This window comes from Primulina eburnea, chromosome 8, assembly GCF_022965805.1.
Source record: "Primulina eburnea isolate SZY01 chromosome 8, ASM2296580v1, whole genome shotgun sequence".
Lineage (NCBI taxonomy): Eukaryota > Viridiplantae > Streptophyta > Magnoliopsida > Lamiales > Gesneriaceae > Primulina > Primulina eburnea.
In genome coordinates this window covers 7,393,483-7,413,101 of record NC_133108.1, presented here as the reverse complement: position 1 = coordinate 7,413,101, position 19,619 = coordinate 7,393,483, and the positions used below count along the sequence as shown (strand labels likewise).

At 37.3% G+C, this 19,619-nt stretch overlaps 1 protein-coding gene across 1 annotated transcript in view; it reads right to left on the bottom strand.

Annotated features, from left to right (window-relative positions):
• Window positions 1-448: 448 nt before the first annotated feature.
• LOC140838949 (protein MOR1-like) overlaps window positions 449-19,619 on the bottom strand; it is a 70,307-nt gene continuing 51,136 nt past the window's right edge. Inside the window, 35 exon segments of the mRNA XM_073205578.1 lie at window positions 449-994; window positions 1,409-1,700; window positions 1,784-1,855; window positions 1,984-2,203; window positions 2,277-2,374; window positions 2,537-2,695; window positions 2,776-2,934; window positions 3,116-3,193; window positions 3,274-3,396; window positions 3,704-3,827; window positions 3,953-4,015; window positions 4,778-4,857; window positions 4,957-5,033; window positions 5,724-5,835; window positions 8,730-8,912; window positions 9,148-9,180; window positions 9,182-9,250; window positions 9,915-10,016; window positions 10,098-10,193; window positions 10,570-10,644; window positions 10,737-10,838; window positions 10,914-11,035; window positions 11,136-11,217; window positions 11,300-11,374; window positions 11,478-11,627; window positions 11,710-11,820; window positions 11,909-12,033; window positions 12,109-12,184; window positions 12,269-12,418; window positions 12,505-12,584; window positions 12,659-12,764; window positions 12,863-12,970; window positions 14,163-14,263; window positions 14,453-14,540; window positions 14,634-14,746. Of these exon segments, the coding sequence (XP_073061679.1) occupies window positions 741-994; window positions 1,409-1,700; window positions 1,784-1,855; window positions 1,984-2,203; window positions 2,277-2,374; window positions 2,537-2,695; window positions 2,776-2,934; window positions 3,116-3,193; window positions 3,274-3,396; window positions 3,704-3,827; window positions 3,953-4,015; window positions 4,778-4,857; window positions 4,957-5,033; window positions 5,724-5,835; window positions 8,730-8,912; window positions 9,148-9,180; window positions 9,182-9,250; window positions 9,915-10,016; window positions 10,098-10,193; window positions 10,570-10,644; window positions 10,737-10,838; window positions 10,914-11,035; window positions 11,136-11,217; window positions 11,300-11,374; window positions 11,478-11,627; window positions 11,710-11,820; window positions 11,909-12,033; window positions 12,109-12,184; window positions 12,269-12,418; window positions 12,505-12,584; window positions 12,659-12,764; window positions 12,863-12,970; window positions 14,163-14,263; window positions 14,453-14,540; window positions 14,634-14,746 (4,058 nt within the window). The 3' untranslated portion in view covers window positions 449-740.

Genomic DNA, 19,619 nt, shown 5'->3' with positions numbered 1-19,619 from the left:
AAAACAGTACATATAAGTGACACAATACTCCTGATGTGTTCTGCTGTTTGTTATCGGTGGTTGTATACAGCCTGATTCTGAAAGTTGTGTGGTCTAACTATTGTACATTTTCTGCAAGATATGCATAACGTTCGTAATTATAGTTGGACAAGCGAAGTACTTGCATATTTATATCACAAGTTTAGTTCTGCATCTGGATCAAGGAAAACAAGAAATCACAAGTACTTTATACATTTTACAGGTATATTTATTATAGTTTTTTATTTGAATATATACTCTTCTTTGATACACATTTATTAAACTCATTTGTTTTGTAGATTTAAGCATAGTATAGTACTTCACAAAGACACCCATCTATCCACGGCTCGCTTTAAACTATACCATACCTTGTCATAAAATCGAGATTTAACTATCATCTTATTATCCCCATCACCAAAGGAAGAGCAAGAAACAACAAATAACAAACATCAATAAACACGTATCGAGTATGACAGCATTAGGACACATCGTCCTCTATCTAAGATCAATGCCAGCGCATAAAAATTACACAAAATTCGGACTCTATCTATAATCAATACTAGCGCGTCAAAATTACACAAGGAGTTCTGTATGCCACCTTCATGTGCCTAGAACCTGCATATACAATCAATGAAGAGGATTTGCCTCTCCGAGTTGCCATTTAACATTAACATCACTGCTGACAAGAAGGAATCACCAAGGAAAGCTCAGTATAAGTTTTACTACATAAAATCGAATGATCCACTCTTTAATCGCTCCATACGAGCTTGGAGGCTGGACAACGCTTTCTCATCCATAGGAAGGATACCACTCTGCGTGGAATTACTGGCACTCTGCCCTTCCGCCCCATATGGATGGCTAACATTTCCATTTACTTGTACCAGTGGTCGGTTCCTCGGCTCAGGATTCACTTGAGCTGCGGCCAATTGGATACTCTTCATTCTTTCCCTAATCGCATCCAATGTACCGTTTGTAACTGCAGTTAAAATAAATTGTAAGGTTATCTTATTCTCACTGAAGCATGATACGGCCATGCTCGTAACTAGGATTCCAACAAATCAAATAGCTCGTCCACTTTTCGAGTCATTTAGAATTTTTATTTGTCATCCTGATTTTATTGAACACAAGCCAACCTCTAACACGTTTAAACACACTTTCATGCCCATATTATTTTATTCAAATTTACTAATATGATAAACTGACTTCGACCCATATTTAAACATCTGATTAATAAATTTCAATAATAAAACCACATGAATCAAGTCTGAATTTGAATTCCAAACTGATCCGGATTTCAAGCATAAAAGCTCAAAATTTAAGACTGAGCTTGAATTTGAGAAATTGAGCAGAATTCTGTTCGTTCATAACAAATTTAAGAAAAGCTATATACCTGATGGTAGTATGTCAGTTCTTGACTCATCTAAATGCTGGAATCCTGATTGATCGGAAGTGGAACCTCTTGGTGAGATGGTATTAACAGACCGATCATCTTCAGCATATGATGGTGGTAAAGTGAAGTTTGTGGGATCGATTCTTGTATTTGTATTCATTGAATCGCTCAATGAGTCTGTAGTTACAGGAGATAGAGCTCCAAATCTTGGAGAAGGGTTGAGCATCACTGGCGGTGGAGTGGACAAGGGTACACTCGAAGGCGTCCTTCCTGCTGCAGCATTTCTCTCCATCTGCCAGAGAATGAAACTAAACATTACGCAAAAATGTTCAAGCAATATTCTCGAATACCTTTTTTAGAAAAATTGATCCAGACTTGTGCTAAACCATCTCTAATGTAAGTTCGAAAAGCGTCGCTGGCATTTTGCAGTTGAGCGAAAATGTCAACCTGAAACCAAAAGAATTAGAGATTGCTGTTAAATAAACGTTGAAATAAATTATAAAGATATAGGGACATCTCTAAGTAACTAATATATGACAGATTAAAAGTTTGTTCCGGTATTGCAAAAAATTTACCTGAGGATATAGTTGAGTAATGCGATATAGTTCATACAAACCAATTGAGCTAGTTTGTTTGTCACCAATTTTCTTAAATATTGCAGCCAATTCTTGATGTTGCACACACATCAAGAAGTTATATTGGAAAATAGTAAATACATATGCAACAATACATGTGCAACATAAGGAGAATTCATAAGGCAAAGAGTAGTAAGAATGTGAAAGTATGTAAATGATAAACATTCAGTCACCAATAACATAATCAGCAAGCTAGGAAAAAAATGTTTTTACTTTGGGAGAGAGGTTAGTACCTCTTCCATATTTCATCCATTCCTAGTTTTTGTAGACATATATGGATACTTTGAAGAATTCGATCAAGGTCTATGACATATATTGTACTTTGCAAAACCTATATCCATATTAAGTGGTGCAGATAAATCACCAGGTTTCAAACAAATAAGTAAAAATAAATGTCGTTCTGATCAAGAACATTATTAGTTTTGCACTTTATGCAAGAGATCATCAGTTCATGACAGTTGTTAAAATCACCAAATTAAACAGTAAATGTCACCTTAGTGAGCTTGATTAAACATTTAACAACCAAATCAGAAAATTTCTGATTTCTAATAACAAGGGACTCATTTGCTGCTGGAGATGGCCATCTTGATGGATCAAGTGGTAGCAAGAGATTTATAAGCACAACAAAGGATGAGGTACGGTCGGCGTTATCCTGAAGATCAAATATTAAGTATTTTAATTATAAAAAAACCCGCTATTGCCTTGTAGATGAATTTTATTATCAAGCTTTACCAGAATCTTCAACATAAGTATATTCAAAGCTTTTAAAAGTTGACTGCCATCATCCATCTGTGGAACCCTTTCATCCAAAAGCCGTAGCAACAGTTCTGTAATGAGACTATCAAGAGTGCTTTCCTTGACAGCATGAGCTAGTGTCCTGTTTTGAAAAATCTGCATCGACAATAGTGATTTGAAAAACGTACATTATGCTAAATTATTTAATTTGATTTTTTTTCTCGATTTTCAGCTTTCTAAACCAAATCGTTCACATTTATACGCTCAACGGCTCAACCAAGAACAAAAGCAGGAGGGACCACATGCAAAATTATGAAAGACAAAGGAGAGCATCTACCGGCATGAGAGTGTTCAGGACATATTTACAAGACCTTGATGAGGCACCATTGAGACTAAAGTCAAAAGTCTTCATTATCTGAAACAAAATAAATGAGATGTTCACAGGGAATAAAAATAGGAGGCACTGCCAACAAAAGAAAATAAACAAGGTGTTGCCTTTTTAGCTAAGCATAAGACCAGTCTATCCACATCTTTCATTATATCGCCCATACTGCTGCCTTCAGGATCAGCAGTTACCTGTCCCAATTCATGGCACACAACTTTCATTCCTTCAACTGACTGTTGACAAAATTGCATTCATGAGTCAGACAAATACTATATCCATGGCTATTAAATGCCGTCAAAATTCAGATTGTACAGTCATGTAATCTAGATTACATCTTATATGCAGTGGGTCAAAGTTGACATTCTATGCAAGAGATTGTAGAGTTAACTCACTTAAAGGTACTTAATGCAAACACTAAATGAAACAAGAAAAGGCAAGGGTAAGGGTGATGATCTTTTGAAGCCAAGTGAACAAATGACAGTACCAATGCACTTTCAAATTAACATTCAAGGTACTCCAACATAGGAACTCAAAACAAACCTGCTCAGGCGAACCATAAGCTACAATATCCAAAGCTTCATTCCAGTCTGTGGGACCCATACAAGAATATGTTTGATGAATTGGAAGTTTATCTGCTTGAACTTCAAGATGACCATAACTCTCCCTAGGGTACAAAAATAATTAGAAAGCAAAGAAGCAGGTGATTATAAGAATATGAAGTGCTCAAGGGGAAGTGAATGGTTATGCATATCCTCCTTCAGATTGAACAAGATAACTAGAATCAGATACCTGCTAAATATTGGGACAGCCACAGAGCGAGTGACTTCCCCACTTTGCTCAGCTAAATCTGATCTGGGAGGTCATAATACAATAACAAAGTTGCAACGTCAAAAAGTACAAACAATAGCGACCACCGAATGGTTTTATTTCATTTTAAGGAAACAATTTTCCATAGCCCAAAATCAAACAAACGCTATCCTCATTTTCAAAACTTTTCATCATTCCAAAAAATACATTTTTACCTCCCCACATCTCTCCCAGCACAAAATTTAAAATAATTTTATTAAATAATTGCTTATATGATTTGACATTTGCCGTTGTAATTCTATTTCTTTTAAAAAAAATTAAGAATATATTTTATTTCTGCAAAACTCCCAAAACAAAACCAAAGAAATCCAAAATCTTCCTCCTTCAGTTGAGTGGATCACAAAAGCATTACCAACTACTCGAGCATAAGAGCAATGGCTTTTTTTATTCCATGACCAAATTCTGGGACAGTGGGAAAAAAATACTTCAGAAATGAAAAATATCTAAAATTTAATATAGTTAAACCAAACACGTATCCAACAGCCATCCAATGAGCATGTGGGTTGGTTACTGGTATTTTATTTAGTGAGCCCCTTTTTAAAAAAAGATCAGTAATAATTTTTAAGATATACAAACTTAAATATTTCAAATGATCTGTCATTTTCTTCCGTCGCATAAATTTCCTCACCACACCTAGAGAGTTGAATGTAACTACTCTCAGGGTTATTAATCAGATATGACGACATAATAACTCAAAAATTAAAATAACCAAAATCATCATGCGCCATCTTTATGAATAAAACATACCCATTATCTCTCACTGAACGCCTCAGAGCAGCCCTGGCTTCCCCTGGCCTTCCTTCTTTCCTTTTCTCCATCTCCCGAGCCTGGGAATTGCAAGTAAATGAATTAAGTATACGGACGGGAAAAAACAAATAATCGTAGATTGGGCAACGGTTAGCATAATAGTGTAATCATGTACTAACCTTCCACTTAAATCTATCATCTAACATACTTCTTTGTGCTTCGGTAAGCTTACCAACATATCTCCAAATGTCTTCACCTGACAGACAAATTATTTACAAAAAGATTTAGACAAAAACTGGGTAAAGAAACAACAAAAGCACTTTGTTAGGAGAAAAAAAAAATAGAGATGTCACTCGAATAATAGTGTTTCATATTCATGAGTTTCCATTCTATTTTCAAAATGTATGGTCAGAAGCGAATTCTATCTATTTCCAAGCAACAACTGTATAAGATTATAAAACACACACACAGATGCATATATATTTCGTAGGCCACTAGGAATTAGGCTTTTTTTTACAAGAGTGATGTTCAAGCACTACTGCAAAACATACCAAGAGCGCTTACGTTTTCGCGGACAGTAAAAATCATAGAAAATAGATAGTTTCTTTACTGGGTGTACCATTAGTTTCATGATGATATATGAGCTTGCGTGTACACTTGAGCACTCAGAAAGCACATGTACAGAAGTTATCTTTAAGTTACCCAAGTGCCAAATGGCTTTTTCACAGCATAAAAAATAATGAATAAAATAATTTCTCTAAGCCTGGTCCTAACAGCATAAAAAATAATGAATAAAATAATTTCTCTAAGCCTGGTCCTATCGAAAATAATCGATCACATTCTTCTACACTCATATCGAAAGATTAAGACACGGCTACAAACTGTAGGACATTGTTAATAATGAAATTTTCCTTTCTAATTGCAATAATAAAGATATAAAACTCACCAAGAATCTTATATCCAGTGGCCAAAGTATTTAGAGCAGCCTTTCTAGCATCTCCATCTCGTTCAGCAGTTAAACTTGCGACAATTTGCAAGGATTTTAATTGCCCACTTATCTGATCAGGGATAAATAAAGAATGTCAAAATAGTAATGAATCAAAACTCAAAATATTGTTAAATCCTAACACAAGTGAAACGTCTACCGTTTTAAAAGTGCGGAAATATTTTTTTTTCTCGCTCGTAATTACAAAATAAATTTAAAATAATTGTATTTATTTGCCAATAAGAATGACACAGTTTAAAAATAACTAACGTCATCCAAAATCAACGTAAACATAAACGTATAAAAATCTTAATTTCATCAATATATAAAAATGTGTAACTACTCTCAAAACACGTGAATCAATATGCGGAAAAATAATGGTCCTCGGGTCGTGTCATCGCACATCCCGCCTGCCTACTCAGTCTTCGGCACCTCTTGTCTCCTGATCAATATGCTCACCTACATCACACACGCCTAGTGAGTCTAAAGACTCAACACACCTGTACCAGTAATACCAAGTACATATACGTAGCACACAACAGTGAAAAATAGCATAATCAACATACATTTAATGAGCTTAAAAACATTAACATAAGCATGTCGTGTAAAATCGTAACGTGTCAAAACATGTCCCATCATGTTATCATATCGTATGCGTAATCGTGACATGTCAAAACATGGTAATAGCATGTATCATCGTATCAGCATATACGTGTTAAAATCTTAATTTGAATTCCGTTCATTAGCTGTGACTTTCGTATCATCATGTCATCATGTCAGTCGATGGATCCATCTACGTGTAACCGCGGTACCCGGCGGCAGGGGACATCAGCGACACTCTCACCCGTCAACTGAGCCCGAGCCTATCATGTCATCATATCATGTCAGTGGAAATACGATCGTCGGGCTCCCTCTGGGGCCTTCTCCCGTAAACGGGCTCCCTCTGGGGCCTTTTTCCCTCACGATATCTCCAATCATGTCATCGTGTCATCGTGTTAGTCACAACTAAATCACTTCCTTCAAAACGTGTCGTCATATTCATCACTTAATAAAAACATGCATATACATAATTTTTCCTTTAAACCAAGCATGCACCGTATTTATCATAATTGCGTCAAAATCGTAAACATGTTGCATAAACATTTAAAATATCATATATTTGTGCTCAGGGCGTTGCCAGGACCAAAATCTCACCCCGGGTGCAAAATGACCATTTTGCCCCTGGAAACCCAAAAATTATCGTTTTAACCCTGGACCTCTAAAATTGACCCGAGCTTACCAAACTCCTTAATATGTCCAAAAACATTTTTAAAAATATTCCTGGACATAAATTCAAGCCTAAAACAAAATTTAATCGATCCGTTTTAAACTTGGACCGGAGTCCCGGTTTTAACCCGAATCAACTCGAAACTCACCCGAAAATTTCCCAACTTTTTACCATACCCTAAAAACACTAAAATGTTCCTGAAACCATGCCATTAGCCCCTAAACACACGGCTGAAATTTTCAGAAATCCACCTAACTCTCTGTCACCCCTTTCCTGAAATCCCATTACAACACATGGACCCCAAACCATAATTCTTTCGGTCCTCCCTTCTACAACTGTCCAACCTTTAAAACTCACCATTAGGACCCTAATTAACCTTCTAAACTAATCCAAAACAACACTAAAAGCTGCTGCAACAGCACATGCAGAAACCAGCCGAATTGTCACCTCGCGAAGCATACACGAACAACCCCCACGTCCAACGCTCGAGCGGCTTCCCGTCTTGTCCCAGCTGTGTTCGAACCCCCCCCCCCCCCCTTGACCATGATTCAGACCCCTCATGATCTGTTCCAGGTCTCGAGATGCCCTTGCACAGCCGTGACTACCCCAACAACCGATCTACTCCTCAAACTTCCGATCCCGCCTACTCTTGATCGTTCTTCGACTAAAGTTTAACACACCTCAACCACAGCCCTTAGAAATCATAATCACAACCTTAACAGCACTCAGCACCCCTCGGCAGTTCCCTTTACATCAAAAGAAAAATAAAACGTGAGCACCGCAAGAAACGTGCAATAAAAATACGCCAAACTCACACCGAGACACACACATGCATAGATCGAAAGTTTTTCGTGTATTATACAATCATCAGCATATAAAACGAGTGTGATGCATAAAAGATGATACAAGGCGTGCCTGATGATGTATAAACGCGAGGAGGTCGAAGAACGAACGCCGGAAGAATTATTCTTTGCAAGAATAGAGGAGACCGAAGCTTCCTTGATGAAATACTCTGAAAATCGAGAGAATATGTTTCTGAAATGGTGGGTGTCGGCTGGTGGGGAGTGGCTAATGATTAGGTTTAGGTTAATGGTAATTTATGTATTATTTAATGGTTAACAAATAACTTAATGGGTCTTAATTTGCTAATTAACTTTTTTAAAAAGAGTTTTAAGCTCAATAAGCTTAAAAGTAGGTCCATTAAATTCAAATACACTCCTGTAAAATATTTCGTGTTGAAAAAGTTTTGAAAATAATAGCCGAACCCTTAAAAAGTCCTCCGATTTGATAAATTTGTGTACTGTTAAAAATAAAATCATACGGGTAAAATCCTCAAATAAAATCTCATTTTTGAGAAATACCCTTAAAAACACTATAACTTAATTTATAAAAATAAATCATGTAACAAAATAATTTTCCTGAAAGTTCTCCGGTCTCCGTTCCTCGTTCGAGCTCAAAATGCAACTTAAAAAATCTATAATGCATGAACCTTTAAAATTTCATGAAATAAATTCTACCATGCAATAATTATGCATAAAATGAATAAAAATAATTAAACACAATTTAATGAAATAAATATGCATTTATTGCTTTAAAATAATTTAATAAAATACTAAAGAAATTTAATAATTTGCATTCATGTGGTTCACGTGGACTTTATAATTTTTGGGACGTTACAACAAGCCTTGCTAAAAAATTACCTCAGCTCCATAATTATCCAGTAAGAATCCAAAAAGGTCAGCAGACTCAATCCGTGTCCTATTATTTCTAGAACGCAAGCCTTCCAAAACATAAGGAAAAGTTTTTGTTGCGGAATAAGTGTGGATTATTTGCTTCATCAGTTCCCGCATTTTCTCTCGTACTTTTTCAATGTTATGCCCAGACTGCAACCCACGATCCATTGTGGTTAAGATGGGATTTGAAGGAAAATGAAATGCATAAAAACTTGATATTATAAACAAGAATTACAGCGAAAACGGAAAAGAATAAATCAAAGGATTTCAAATAATTTTTTTGGAAGCAACCAAATGTATTAATAGCCTTGAAAATAAAGTATTAAAGACAATGCATAATGAACGCATCTTCCACAGATAACTAAAATAACTACTCGTCTACTACCTTCTCAACCAAACAGGGAAGAAAAATGGCTGTCCTCTGCTTCAGTCATTGTGTAGCCCACATTCTTCAACATGTCCAGAAGTTCATGTAGAAATTCCAGAACCTTATCAACATTTTCAAAGAGCAGGAATGACATCAAGTCAGTTTAAAAAATGGATGAAAAATCAGAATAATTAAACTGATACTCTAGCCAAATGGTCTATATATTAGTATGTTTAACAACATAAGGATTTGATCACTTGGAAATAATTCAAAATATTATAACTTCTAACAACTAGGCATGCACAAATTTTATTCATAACAAAATAGTGAAAAATGATTTACTTTTATCAAGACTAGAAGTAAAGATCCATCTATCTAGTAAACCAAAATCTCCAAGGATCAACATCATTGCAAGTGAAAGAGAGAAAAAAAGTAAAAATTGAAAAATTTAAGGATGATCACCAAAACTAGAGAGCCAAAACTCCTGATAGTAAGTAAGTTCACTCTTTCAGAAGCAAAATTATGTATTGACATATCTTCTTTAATTCAAATTTCTAATTTTTGGACTGGTTTTCTCTTGTTTTAATTTTGCACATTTAAAAAAGAACTGTTTTTTCAGATGTCTCGTAGTTCGGCTAGTATAACACCAGGTCGGACTTAAAAACAGAACTAAATATTTTAGCCTATATTAGCCAGAACAGCATAAATTAAACTTAATGCACAGGCCACCAGTCATGTTGATGCCGTAATCATTACTGACAGGTTTCTGTGTAACTAGGTTATACCTTTAATAGGCATGACGTATTAGATTCGCAGAACCTCATGACAAACCACTTCAGGAGTACATCCAAGACTTCAATTACCTCCATTTTTATGGAGGGAAGAGCCTGCAACGCAGAAAGAATGCAATTTCAAGAGGCCCAATCAGTATAAATGTTAGTAGAACCACAAACTGAAACTAAAAATACCTTATGCAGCATCTCAATTCCATCTACTTGCTTCTTAAAGTCCGCACATAACAGCAGCCTATGCAAATCCTCTCGGAAGTACTTTATGAGATCATTCTAATGAAACATAAGAAGAAACCAGTGATAACTTCTCTAGAAATATAATATGTAGACTAGTAAGTAATTCATCAGGCAGTGATATCATATCCCTACATGAGAGACATGATCACCAGCTGTTGCACACTGACACTACAAGGAGTTGCAAACTTAAACACTGGATTAAAATGTAGGTTTTGAAAAAAGTATAATTTGTTTTATTTTTACTTCATTGAACACGTTATTCACAATTATCAATTTGTCATACGGGTAATATGTGGCATAAATCTATATTTTGGTTCACAATGATTATCAGTCGAAAAGTAAAATAAAACTTCAGAAATTTTCCAGTGTGAAGAACCAAAACCAAGCAATAAATACACAAAAAAAAACATACCTCAAGATCTTGAATTTGCTCTAAACGTAATTCTTCGAACTTAAATCTGCGAACAACCATTCTCTCTCTATAATCCTGCACGAGAATCAAACAATACATATCGGTAGCATGCGCACAGGTCACCAAAGCTGCTGTGAATCAATTTTCACCATGTATACAATATATACCTTATTAGAATCTTTAACAATGAGCAAAGTCTGCGACTGCAAGTTGATGTCTTGAACGGACGTAACTAACTCTTGTCTTGAGCCCTTTGTAGAAATAGTTCTCTGGACAGACCAAATTTGGCTCAAACAGTATGTTAATTTATGAAAAAGTAGCACTTTAATCAATTGAAAACATACTGTAGGAGCGGCCTTGTTTCCATGTTGTGATGCACGATCACCATAAGCATTGGCTTTTCCGATCTTCAAGCTATTTTTGGACGTCGATCCAAAAGGAACTGTCCAACCAGGTTCAAAACTTACTGCAATCCAGCAAGAAGCTAAGAAAAAGCATCTAAAAGATACAAAACAGCTCTTTCCTTCTCAAGAAGACAGGTGGGGAGGCTGGAAGAAATTATATACCTTGAGAAGCCCCGTGTGGCTTTAATCGCTCATTGACAATAGCTAAAACAGACCCTTGAATATCTCTCAAATTTTTGGTCACCTACAAAAAGAATATGTGAGACCAAACAACGATCTCTGTGGGAAATCAAAGATCTTCCGGTAAGCAGTAGCAATCCACATACCATTTCTTGTCCACAAACTCTCAATATTTCATTAAACAATGTTTCAGCAGCTTTACGAACATCTGCTGATTTATCCTGGCAGATTAACCAAGTAACATCTCAAGTAAAACTGAAACAAACAGATGCTAACAGTGAAAACTTTCAAAAAAATAAATAAGTTAAATGAAGAAATGAATACCGTCATAGAAGATGCAGCTGGTTTTAGCAAATGTATAGCATCAGGAAAATTAGTTGATCCACCAAGTTGTCGGGATAACCAGTCAAAGAGATCCTTGCGCCCTTCCGCACCAAGCTTAGTGTCAGTAAGAGCAGCTGAAACAAAAGGAACCTAAAAAAAAGACTTCCATGTCATAAATATTAGAAAAAGTCAAAGGCAAGAAAGTAACCAAGAGAAGTTCTTTCGTGTCAACCATTTTATCAAGATGAACAGCAGCAAGCCAAGCGTCTAAGGTGCTCAGAGTGCACTCTCTCATTTGTTTCTTATTGTCACCAAGGCATTTCAAAATATCTGACAGAATGCCCTGCATGTGACCACATTAAAGCAGAATGAGAACCAAAACAAAGTTCTGAGAAAATTGAATACAGATGACAGAAAAATTTGAAATGAACCTTGCTTGACTTATCAATCGCTTGTCCCATTGCAGATGCAAGAGCACCAATAGTGGACAAAGTTGTCATGATTAAGTTTTTGTTGCTGTCATGAAGACGGCTTCTTAGAGCCCCAAAAAGCTCTCCTGAAAGAAGAATAAGTTAACACAATATACCCAGGAACTGTGATAGTTTATTGAACATATAACCATTAGTTATACCAGTTCCATTCGGTTGAATACGTCTGTCGGCCTCTTCTACAATTTTATTAACACTTTCAATAGACTCCAAACGGATCTAGAGCAAAATATATTCAGTAACTAGATGGCACTTTAAATGGCCTACAAACTTCACAGCAATCACATATGTACAACATCACACCTTCCAGTCTGAACATTCAAGGCCTTTCAACAAGGTAAGGGTAATCTTTTCACTAATGTCTTCACGTGGTAGGCCATCTACCCCACCAGAAGCCAAGGATGATGTAGCATCAGTTACTTTCACAGTCTTCTTTGGAACTGCTGATGTCCCCTGCAGATAGAAAAATTAAAAATGTGACGCACAAAGTAATTGGATTCAAGGGAGATGAGGAAGATCATTCAGAAACTAAATCTTACCTCATAAGGATTTTTTTCACACTCAGCATCAAGGGCACTTAAAAGAGCGGGTTTTACATCTGAGAGGAAACCCTTAATGTCTGCAAGGAGAGTATCCAGTGACTCCTATAAACATCTGAATAACATGAATAATATTACAAAAATCATGCATCACCTGGCCCAACAAACTTGTGTAAAACACCAATAAGTTTAATCGTGGCATTTCTAGTGGCAGCAGCACTAGATTGTAAACCAATATCCTTGCAGAAGTCGACTAAATCCTGTAATAACAAATAACACCAGATATTGAACATGTCTTATGCACAAACCTGAAGAAAATAAAATCAGAAGTAACAAATTTGTGTGTAGGAGCTTGAACCTTCAGTTTAATATATGAAATACCAAAATCCTCAACCGCAGAAACCAACCACAATAGACCTTCACTCATAACCTTGGGATTCTTGTGCTCTTTAATGATTTTATAAAGCTGGCACCAGAGAAAAATATCCAAAAGAGTGCTCACTAATGGAAAGAAAACCATCAATCAAATTGCAACAATAACTGCGGCACATGCATTATTAGAAAATGAATTAACAGTTCTACCCTCTAACTTAAGAAAATGACCCAACTGTTTCTTAGTACAGATTTTAGTTCCCTAATGACTGATTATTCACAATTATAGAAATTATCAAGGCCTTGATACAATTCATAACATGGAGCGAATTAGCTTAGTTTTTTCTTTCATTGCTACCCTTTCTTTCGCCATAAAAAATATATCTTCCACAAATATCAATTTGTGACTTGAGAGGTTCGGATACACTATTTCTGAAACTGAATAGATAGTCAGCTAGTAGAGGGGACAGAGACAGTCTAGGATAGGTATCAGTGGTGGTTGCGTCATAAGGAGAAAGTCGTTGAATGAGCTAGAAAACAATAATAAAGATCAGGAGTTTTTTTACGCTTTCTTTTGGTGAATAGCAGAAACTGATGGTGTTAGCTGGTCAGCTAGTAGAGGGGCCGGAGACAGTCTAGGGCTGGTATCAGTAGTGGCTGCATCATGACAAGAAAGTCATTGAGTGAGGTAGAAAACAACATTTAAGATTTACTGGAGTTTTGATCGTTTTATATCTTTTGGTGAATAGCAGAAACTGAAGGTGTAGCTGGTCAACTAGCAGAGGGGTCAGAGACAAAGTCTAGGGCAGTTATCAGTGGAGGTTGTGTCGCCATGTGTCTGAAGAGTGACAAGAAAAGATTCAAGAAATATGAGCGTAACCGTATGTTAGATTTTTCTTTTTAAAATGGCAGGCAACTAATTTCTGCAATAACAGTCCTCATATTGCAAGACGTTCCATAGAATAGAGTATCACAATCTGTATTGATGCACCACATGAGAGAAGAGGATTAGAGGCAAGCATAAGTCATGACACAGCCGAGGCAACCCCAAATTCCCAAGTAGGCGCACGTTACAAGGTTTAGAAATAAAATCCAAGGTCTAAGTCAGGGGAGCAAATAGTTAGATATGCTAGAGGGAAGGGTGAAAGCTCGTCATTTTCCTTCTAAACTTTGTCATTACAGCAATTTCAAGACATTCAACAAAGTTCAATATAAAGCACATTGCTCTTTTTATTTGCAATGTTAAATATCAGTGGTCGTGTCACACCCAACAATTTTCAACTTACCCTCTCGAATACGAATCCCGGACCTGCAGCTTCACAAAACGTAGTAAGACACTTCATGGCCAGAGCACGAGTCTTGATGTCAGCGACTCTTTCACTGACACCTGTCAACAATTTAAATCCACAGCAGAATTCAGAAACTGGTGAAAGCCTAAAGTTATCTTCAACACACCACAGGAAAACGACTTCTAACCATCAATAGTACGAAAAGGATGATAACGATAGAGGGTAAAAGTAAAGGATTGATAGTCGCAAGGTAATATTAGCAGTATAAATGATTCAAAATAACTAACCTATAAGGCAAAGAACAACACATTTTTTCGGAAACTTTGATGCAGTTGAAGCAATGTGAGTGATTATATAGACAATCTGTTGCTGAACCTACTCATCAACATCCCAACAGAGATATTTGATCCACTCAAGTGACAACATTGTAGTTATATTAAGAACACAAGTGTAAGGATAAATATATACCTGAACATTTTTCTCGTTCCAACCAGGAACAACACAAAGTAAACGAATCAAAAACTCAACTGATGGGTCAAGGTTGGTTAGTGCCTCCACCTGCTCTTTGAAAGACACAATAGCTGCAACAAGCAATTTATAAAGTACAAATCAATACCATGCTTTACTCAGACAATGAAGCAATCTACTTGGTTAATCACTTCGAGATATCATGACAGTCAAAACTGTGAATGTCCAATAAAAGACAAATACACTGAATTTGATGTTAGAAACTCTCCGAGAGGGCAGCCTTGGTAAATCATATCTGCGAGGAAGGTGAAAGGGGAGAAGATACCACAGTTGGAAGTAGTGGGCAACGAGTTAAGAAGCCAAATAACATGCTAAGCAGAGAATTATACAGACTCAAATGTGGAATCAGTTATGAGCGAGGTTCAACTTCGAAGGGACCAAATGTTTCATTATGAAAATTTTTTCTTGGAACATTAGAGGAGGAGGGGCTGCTAGAAGAAGAGATATTGTTAGAAAAGTCATACGTCATGAAAACCCAGATATTGTTGTGCTGCTGGAAACAAAAAGAGAGAGGGTGGATAGAGGATTTATCTCCAGCGTGTGGAAGCATAGATTTGTGGATTGGGTGTGGTTACCGTCGGTGGGAAGTGCGGGGGGCATTGTGATCATGTGGGATCCCAGAATTGTGGATGTTAACGATAATTTAATAGGAGAGTTTTCAGTGTCAATGGAGATACGTTCGAATGATGAAGCGAGCTGGTGGTTCTCGGCCGTTTATGGACCGGCCAAGCCAAGTCAACGTGAAAATTTTTGGGATGAATTGGCTGGCTTGCACTCGATCTGTGGTGATAGGTGGTGTGTGGGTGGGGACTTTAATGTGGTAAGGAACTTGGGGGAGAAGATGAACAGCCGATCTAATACCACGAGTATGACATGCTTCGACAGTTTGATTGATGAGTTACATCTTATTGATCCACCTTTACTAAATGCAAAATATACTTGGTCTAATCTAAGGGTAGAACCTATATGTTGTCGTCTTGACAGATTCCTTATCACTAGAGGTTGGATTGAATTGTTCCCTACATTTAGACAAATGGTGCTACCTAAAGATCACTTCGGATCACTGCCCGATTACATTTGATACGTCTAAAGTGAGATGGGGGCCGAGTCCTTTTAGATTCGAAAATGCATGGCTTTCTCATCAAAAATTTAAGGACTTGGTTCAGCATTGGTGGAATAACACAGCTACTAGTGGTTATGAGGGTTACAAATTTATGACTAAACTGAAAATGATCAAAAGCGAGGTAAAGAACTGGAATAGAGTCGAATGGGGAGATGTGGGCATTAGATTGAAGGAGTTGACCTTCAAGATTGAACAACTGGATGTGCTAGAAGGCAATGGATTGTGGTCTGAAATTTTTAATGACGAAAGGAAGGAGTTAAAATATGAACTGGAAAATTTGATATTCCGAAGAGCTCAAATGGAACGTCAACGAGCAAAATTAAAATGGATGAAGGAAGGGGACCATAACTCGAAATTTTTCCACTCAATATTGAACAACCGAAGGAGTAAAGCAATGATAGAAAAGGTGGAATTGGAGGATGGGTCGATAGTCACGGAGGATATGAGAGTCGAAGAGGAAATTTTAAATTTCTATAGGAATCTTTATAGGAAATCAGAAGGAGTCGAGAGGGAGCTAGATAGGTTAGAGGAGGTATTTCAAGGATTGGACTGGAGTGAGATAGGGACAAATCAAGCAGAGAGGTTGGAGGTGCCATTTGAGGAGGAAGAGGTTAAACGAGCAGTTTTTGAGAGTGATGGGTGCAAAGCGCCGGGACCGGATGGGTTTACGATGGCCTTTTTCCAACACAGCTGGGACACGGTCAAAAAGGATGTAATGAAAGTGCTTGCTGAATTTTTTGCAAATGGCATTGTTAACGGCATTACTAGCGAAAACTATATTTACCTCATCCCGAAGAAACAAGATGTGATCAGGATCAAAGACTATAGACCGATTAGTTTGATTACAAGCTTGTACAAAATTTTGGCAAAGGTTTTGGCTAACAGATTGAAGAAGGTCTTGACGTATACAATATCCGAGAGTCAAAGCGCCTTTATTAAGGGAAGACAGATCTTGGACTGCTGTTTAATTGCGAATGAGGTGGTCGAGGTGTATAGGAAAAATAAGAAAAAAGGTTGGGTATTCAAAGTTGATTTGGAAAAGGCCTATGATAATGTCGATTGGAAATTTCTCGATTATGTTTTGAGAAAGAAAGGCTTCGGGGAGAGATGGCGGTTGTGGATCAAGGGGTGCGTTTCAAATGTTTCTTTTTCGATATTCATGAACGGAAGACCACGTGGAAAAATCAAAGGGGAAAGAGGACTTAGACAGGGAGATCCATTATCTCCTTTTCTATTTAATTTGGTGGCTAATGGGCTAGGAAGAATGGTTGATAAGGCAAAGGAAGATGAGTCGGTAGTAGGACTTGAGGTTGGGAGACAAAACATTCAAATCACGCATATCCAATTTGCGGACGACACTCTGTTTTTTGCAAAGTCGAAGGAACATTTGATGATAATCGTGGATATTCTCAATAGATTTGGTAGTCATGCCGGATTAAGGATAAACTGGGAAAAAAGTGAGCTGTTGGGAGTTAATAGATTGGATGATGAAGTTGAGGAGTTGGCGGTTGCTGTTGGCTGTAAAAAAAGGAGTTGGCCGATTAGATATCTGGGGATTCTATTGGGAGGTAATCCGAGGGCATTGGAATTTTGGGAACCGGTAATATCCAAAATGACAAAGAAGTTGGCAAGCTGGAAAAAATCTTTCCTTTCTAGAGGAGGAAGGCTTACATTGATCAAGGCAGTCTTGTGTGCCATGCCATCCTACTTCATGTCGCTATTCACGGTTCCGAATCATGTGGCACTTAAGATGGAAAAATTAATGAGGACTTTTCTTTGGGATGGAGCCGATGGGGATAAACATTGCCATGTAGTGGGATGGGAGCAAGTGTGCAAACCAAAGGATAGGGGAGGTTTGGGTTTGGGAAATATTTGTCTGCGAAACAAAGCACTACTTGGAAAGTGGTGGTGGAGAGGGTCGGCGGAAAGAGACACCTTGTGGATAAAGGTTATTAGAAGTATCTACGGTTCTCAAGATAATGGATGGGATTTGGGGTTGGGGGAGAAAGCGACGTTCAAAAGTCCTTGGAAATGCATTTCACGATCATTCCCGGCTTTTCATCGGTTGGTTAGGGGAGTCTACAGAGAGGGAAATATCTTACGTTTTTGGGAGGATGAGTGGGTGGGGAGAGTCTTATTCAAAGAGCGGTTTTCTTCTTTGTTCAATATTTCAGCTGTTACTAACAAACCAATCCTCTGTTTTGTTTCTTTTGTTAGTACTAACGGCACTTCAGCTACTAGTTGGGATTTGAGTTTTAGAAGGAATTTCAATGACACGGAGGAACGTGAGTTCGTAGCGTTGCTAGAAGTCTTAGAGTCAGTTAGGGTGCACAGGGGAGTGGGGGATTTCAGATTGTGGTTGGGGGATTCCTCGGGTTTGTTTTCTGTTGGGTCTTTTTACAATTCATTCTTCAACAATTCAACTACCCAGTCTTTTCCATTCTTTCGCAATATCTGGGATGTGCCTGCTCCTACAAAGATTCAAGTTTTCACGTGGATAGTGGCATTGGGAAAACTACAAACTTGTGACTCCGTGCAAAGAAGATGGCCGTCCTGTGCTTTAAGCCCGAATTGGTGTTGTCTATGCCGAAAAACTGAGGAAAGTCAAGATCACTTATTACTACATTGCTCATTCTCACATAGCATTTGGAACAAGGTGTTTCAAGAAATCGGGTGTCTGTGGATTCTTCCGAAGAAGGCAAATGATATGCTCGTATTAGAACCAAGTTGGCAAGCAGGGAAAAGACACTCCATATTTTGGTACATGATTGTTCATTGCACATTTTGGTCCATATGGTTGGAAAGAAACACTAGAATTTTTGAAGATAAATTCGGGTCTCTTGAAGAAGTCTGGGAAAGATTGAAGTTCAGAGTTGCAAGCTCGACGGTAGTTCTGCCGGAATACAGTCATCTTACAATCTCGGATTTGATTAGGAATTGGAAATACGTATCGTCGTAGCAACGGTGGTGTGATATTGTAAATTTCTTTAGCTTGCGGATGACTTATCCGCTTTTGTAACCATTAAACTCAATTTTAATAAAATTTTTGTTTCCTCTCAAAAAAAAAAAAATGTAGTCTTAAACATTCAGTTGAAGGAATAATCTAGCTGAACAAAATCTACCATGACATTCATTTTTTTAAGAAACGAGATCATATAATATATAAAAATATATATAAATCATGTAATGATCAATGTTATAAAAGGCGAGCGCCTGTCGCACCTTTTAACCCAGGCGCAAGACTTTAATCAAAAGTGCGCCTCTGCTGAAAGGCGCACAAGTTATGGTACAATTCTATATTTATAATTAAAGCGCAAAAAGTTTTAAAGCCTAATAACAAAAACAATCCCTATTTTATGTTTTAAAAAGCCCAGCATGTATGCATTTTTCTCCCTAGCAGCCTCTCAATTTCTCTCTGTGTATGCTACTATGTGTGCGACGGCTTTTCTCTAGTCTCTATGTCTCAACTCTCAAACTCTTTCTGGTTTTGTCATTTGTGCGTCTCTCTCTGTGGACTGTGATAGTGTGCTTCATCAAACTGTGCTAGACTAGACTGCTAGTGTGCTTCATCAAAAACTGTGAGTACGTGAGAGATGGCTTTGTGGCTTACAATATAGGATTTATTTTATTTGGATTTTGGACGTGAATAGGAAAAGAGAGGCTTACTGAGTCAGTCTTGTATACCATAGATTATGCACAAAAACTCTAAACCTTTTTTTGTCTGTTCGGTGTCCAATTGAATTTACCGAAGTAATATGTCATCTAATTTGGAGTTGCTTTGTATTTTATGTTTTAATACATTA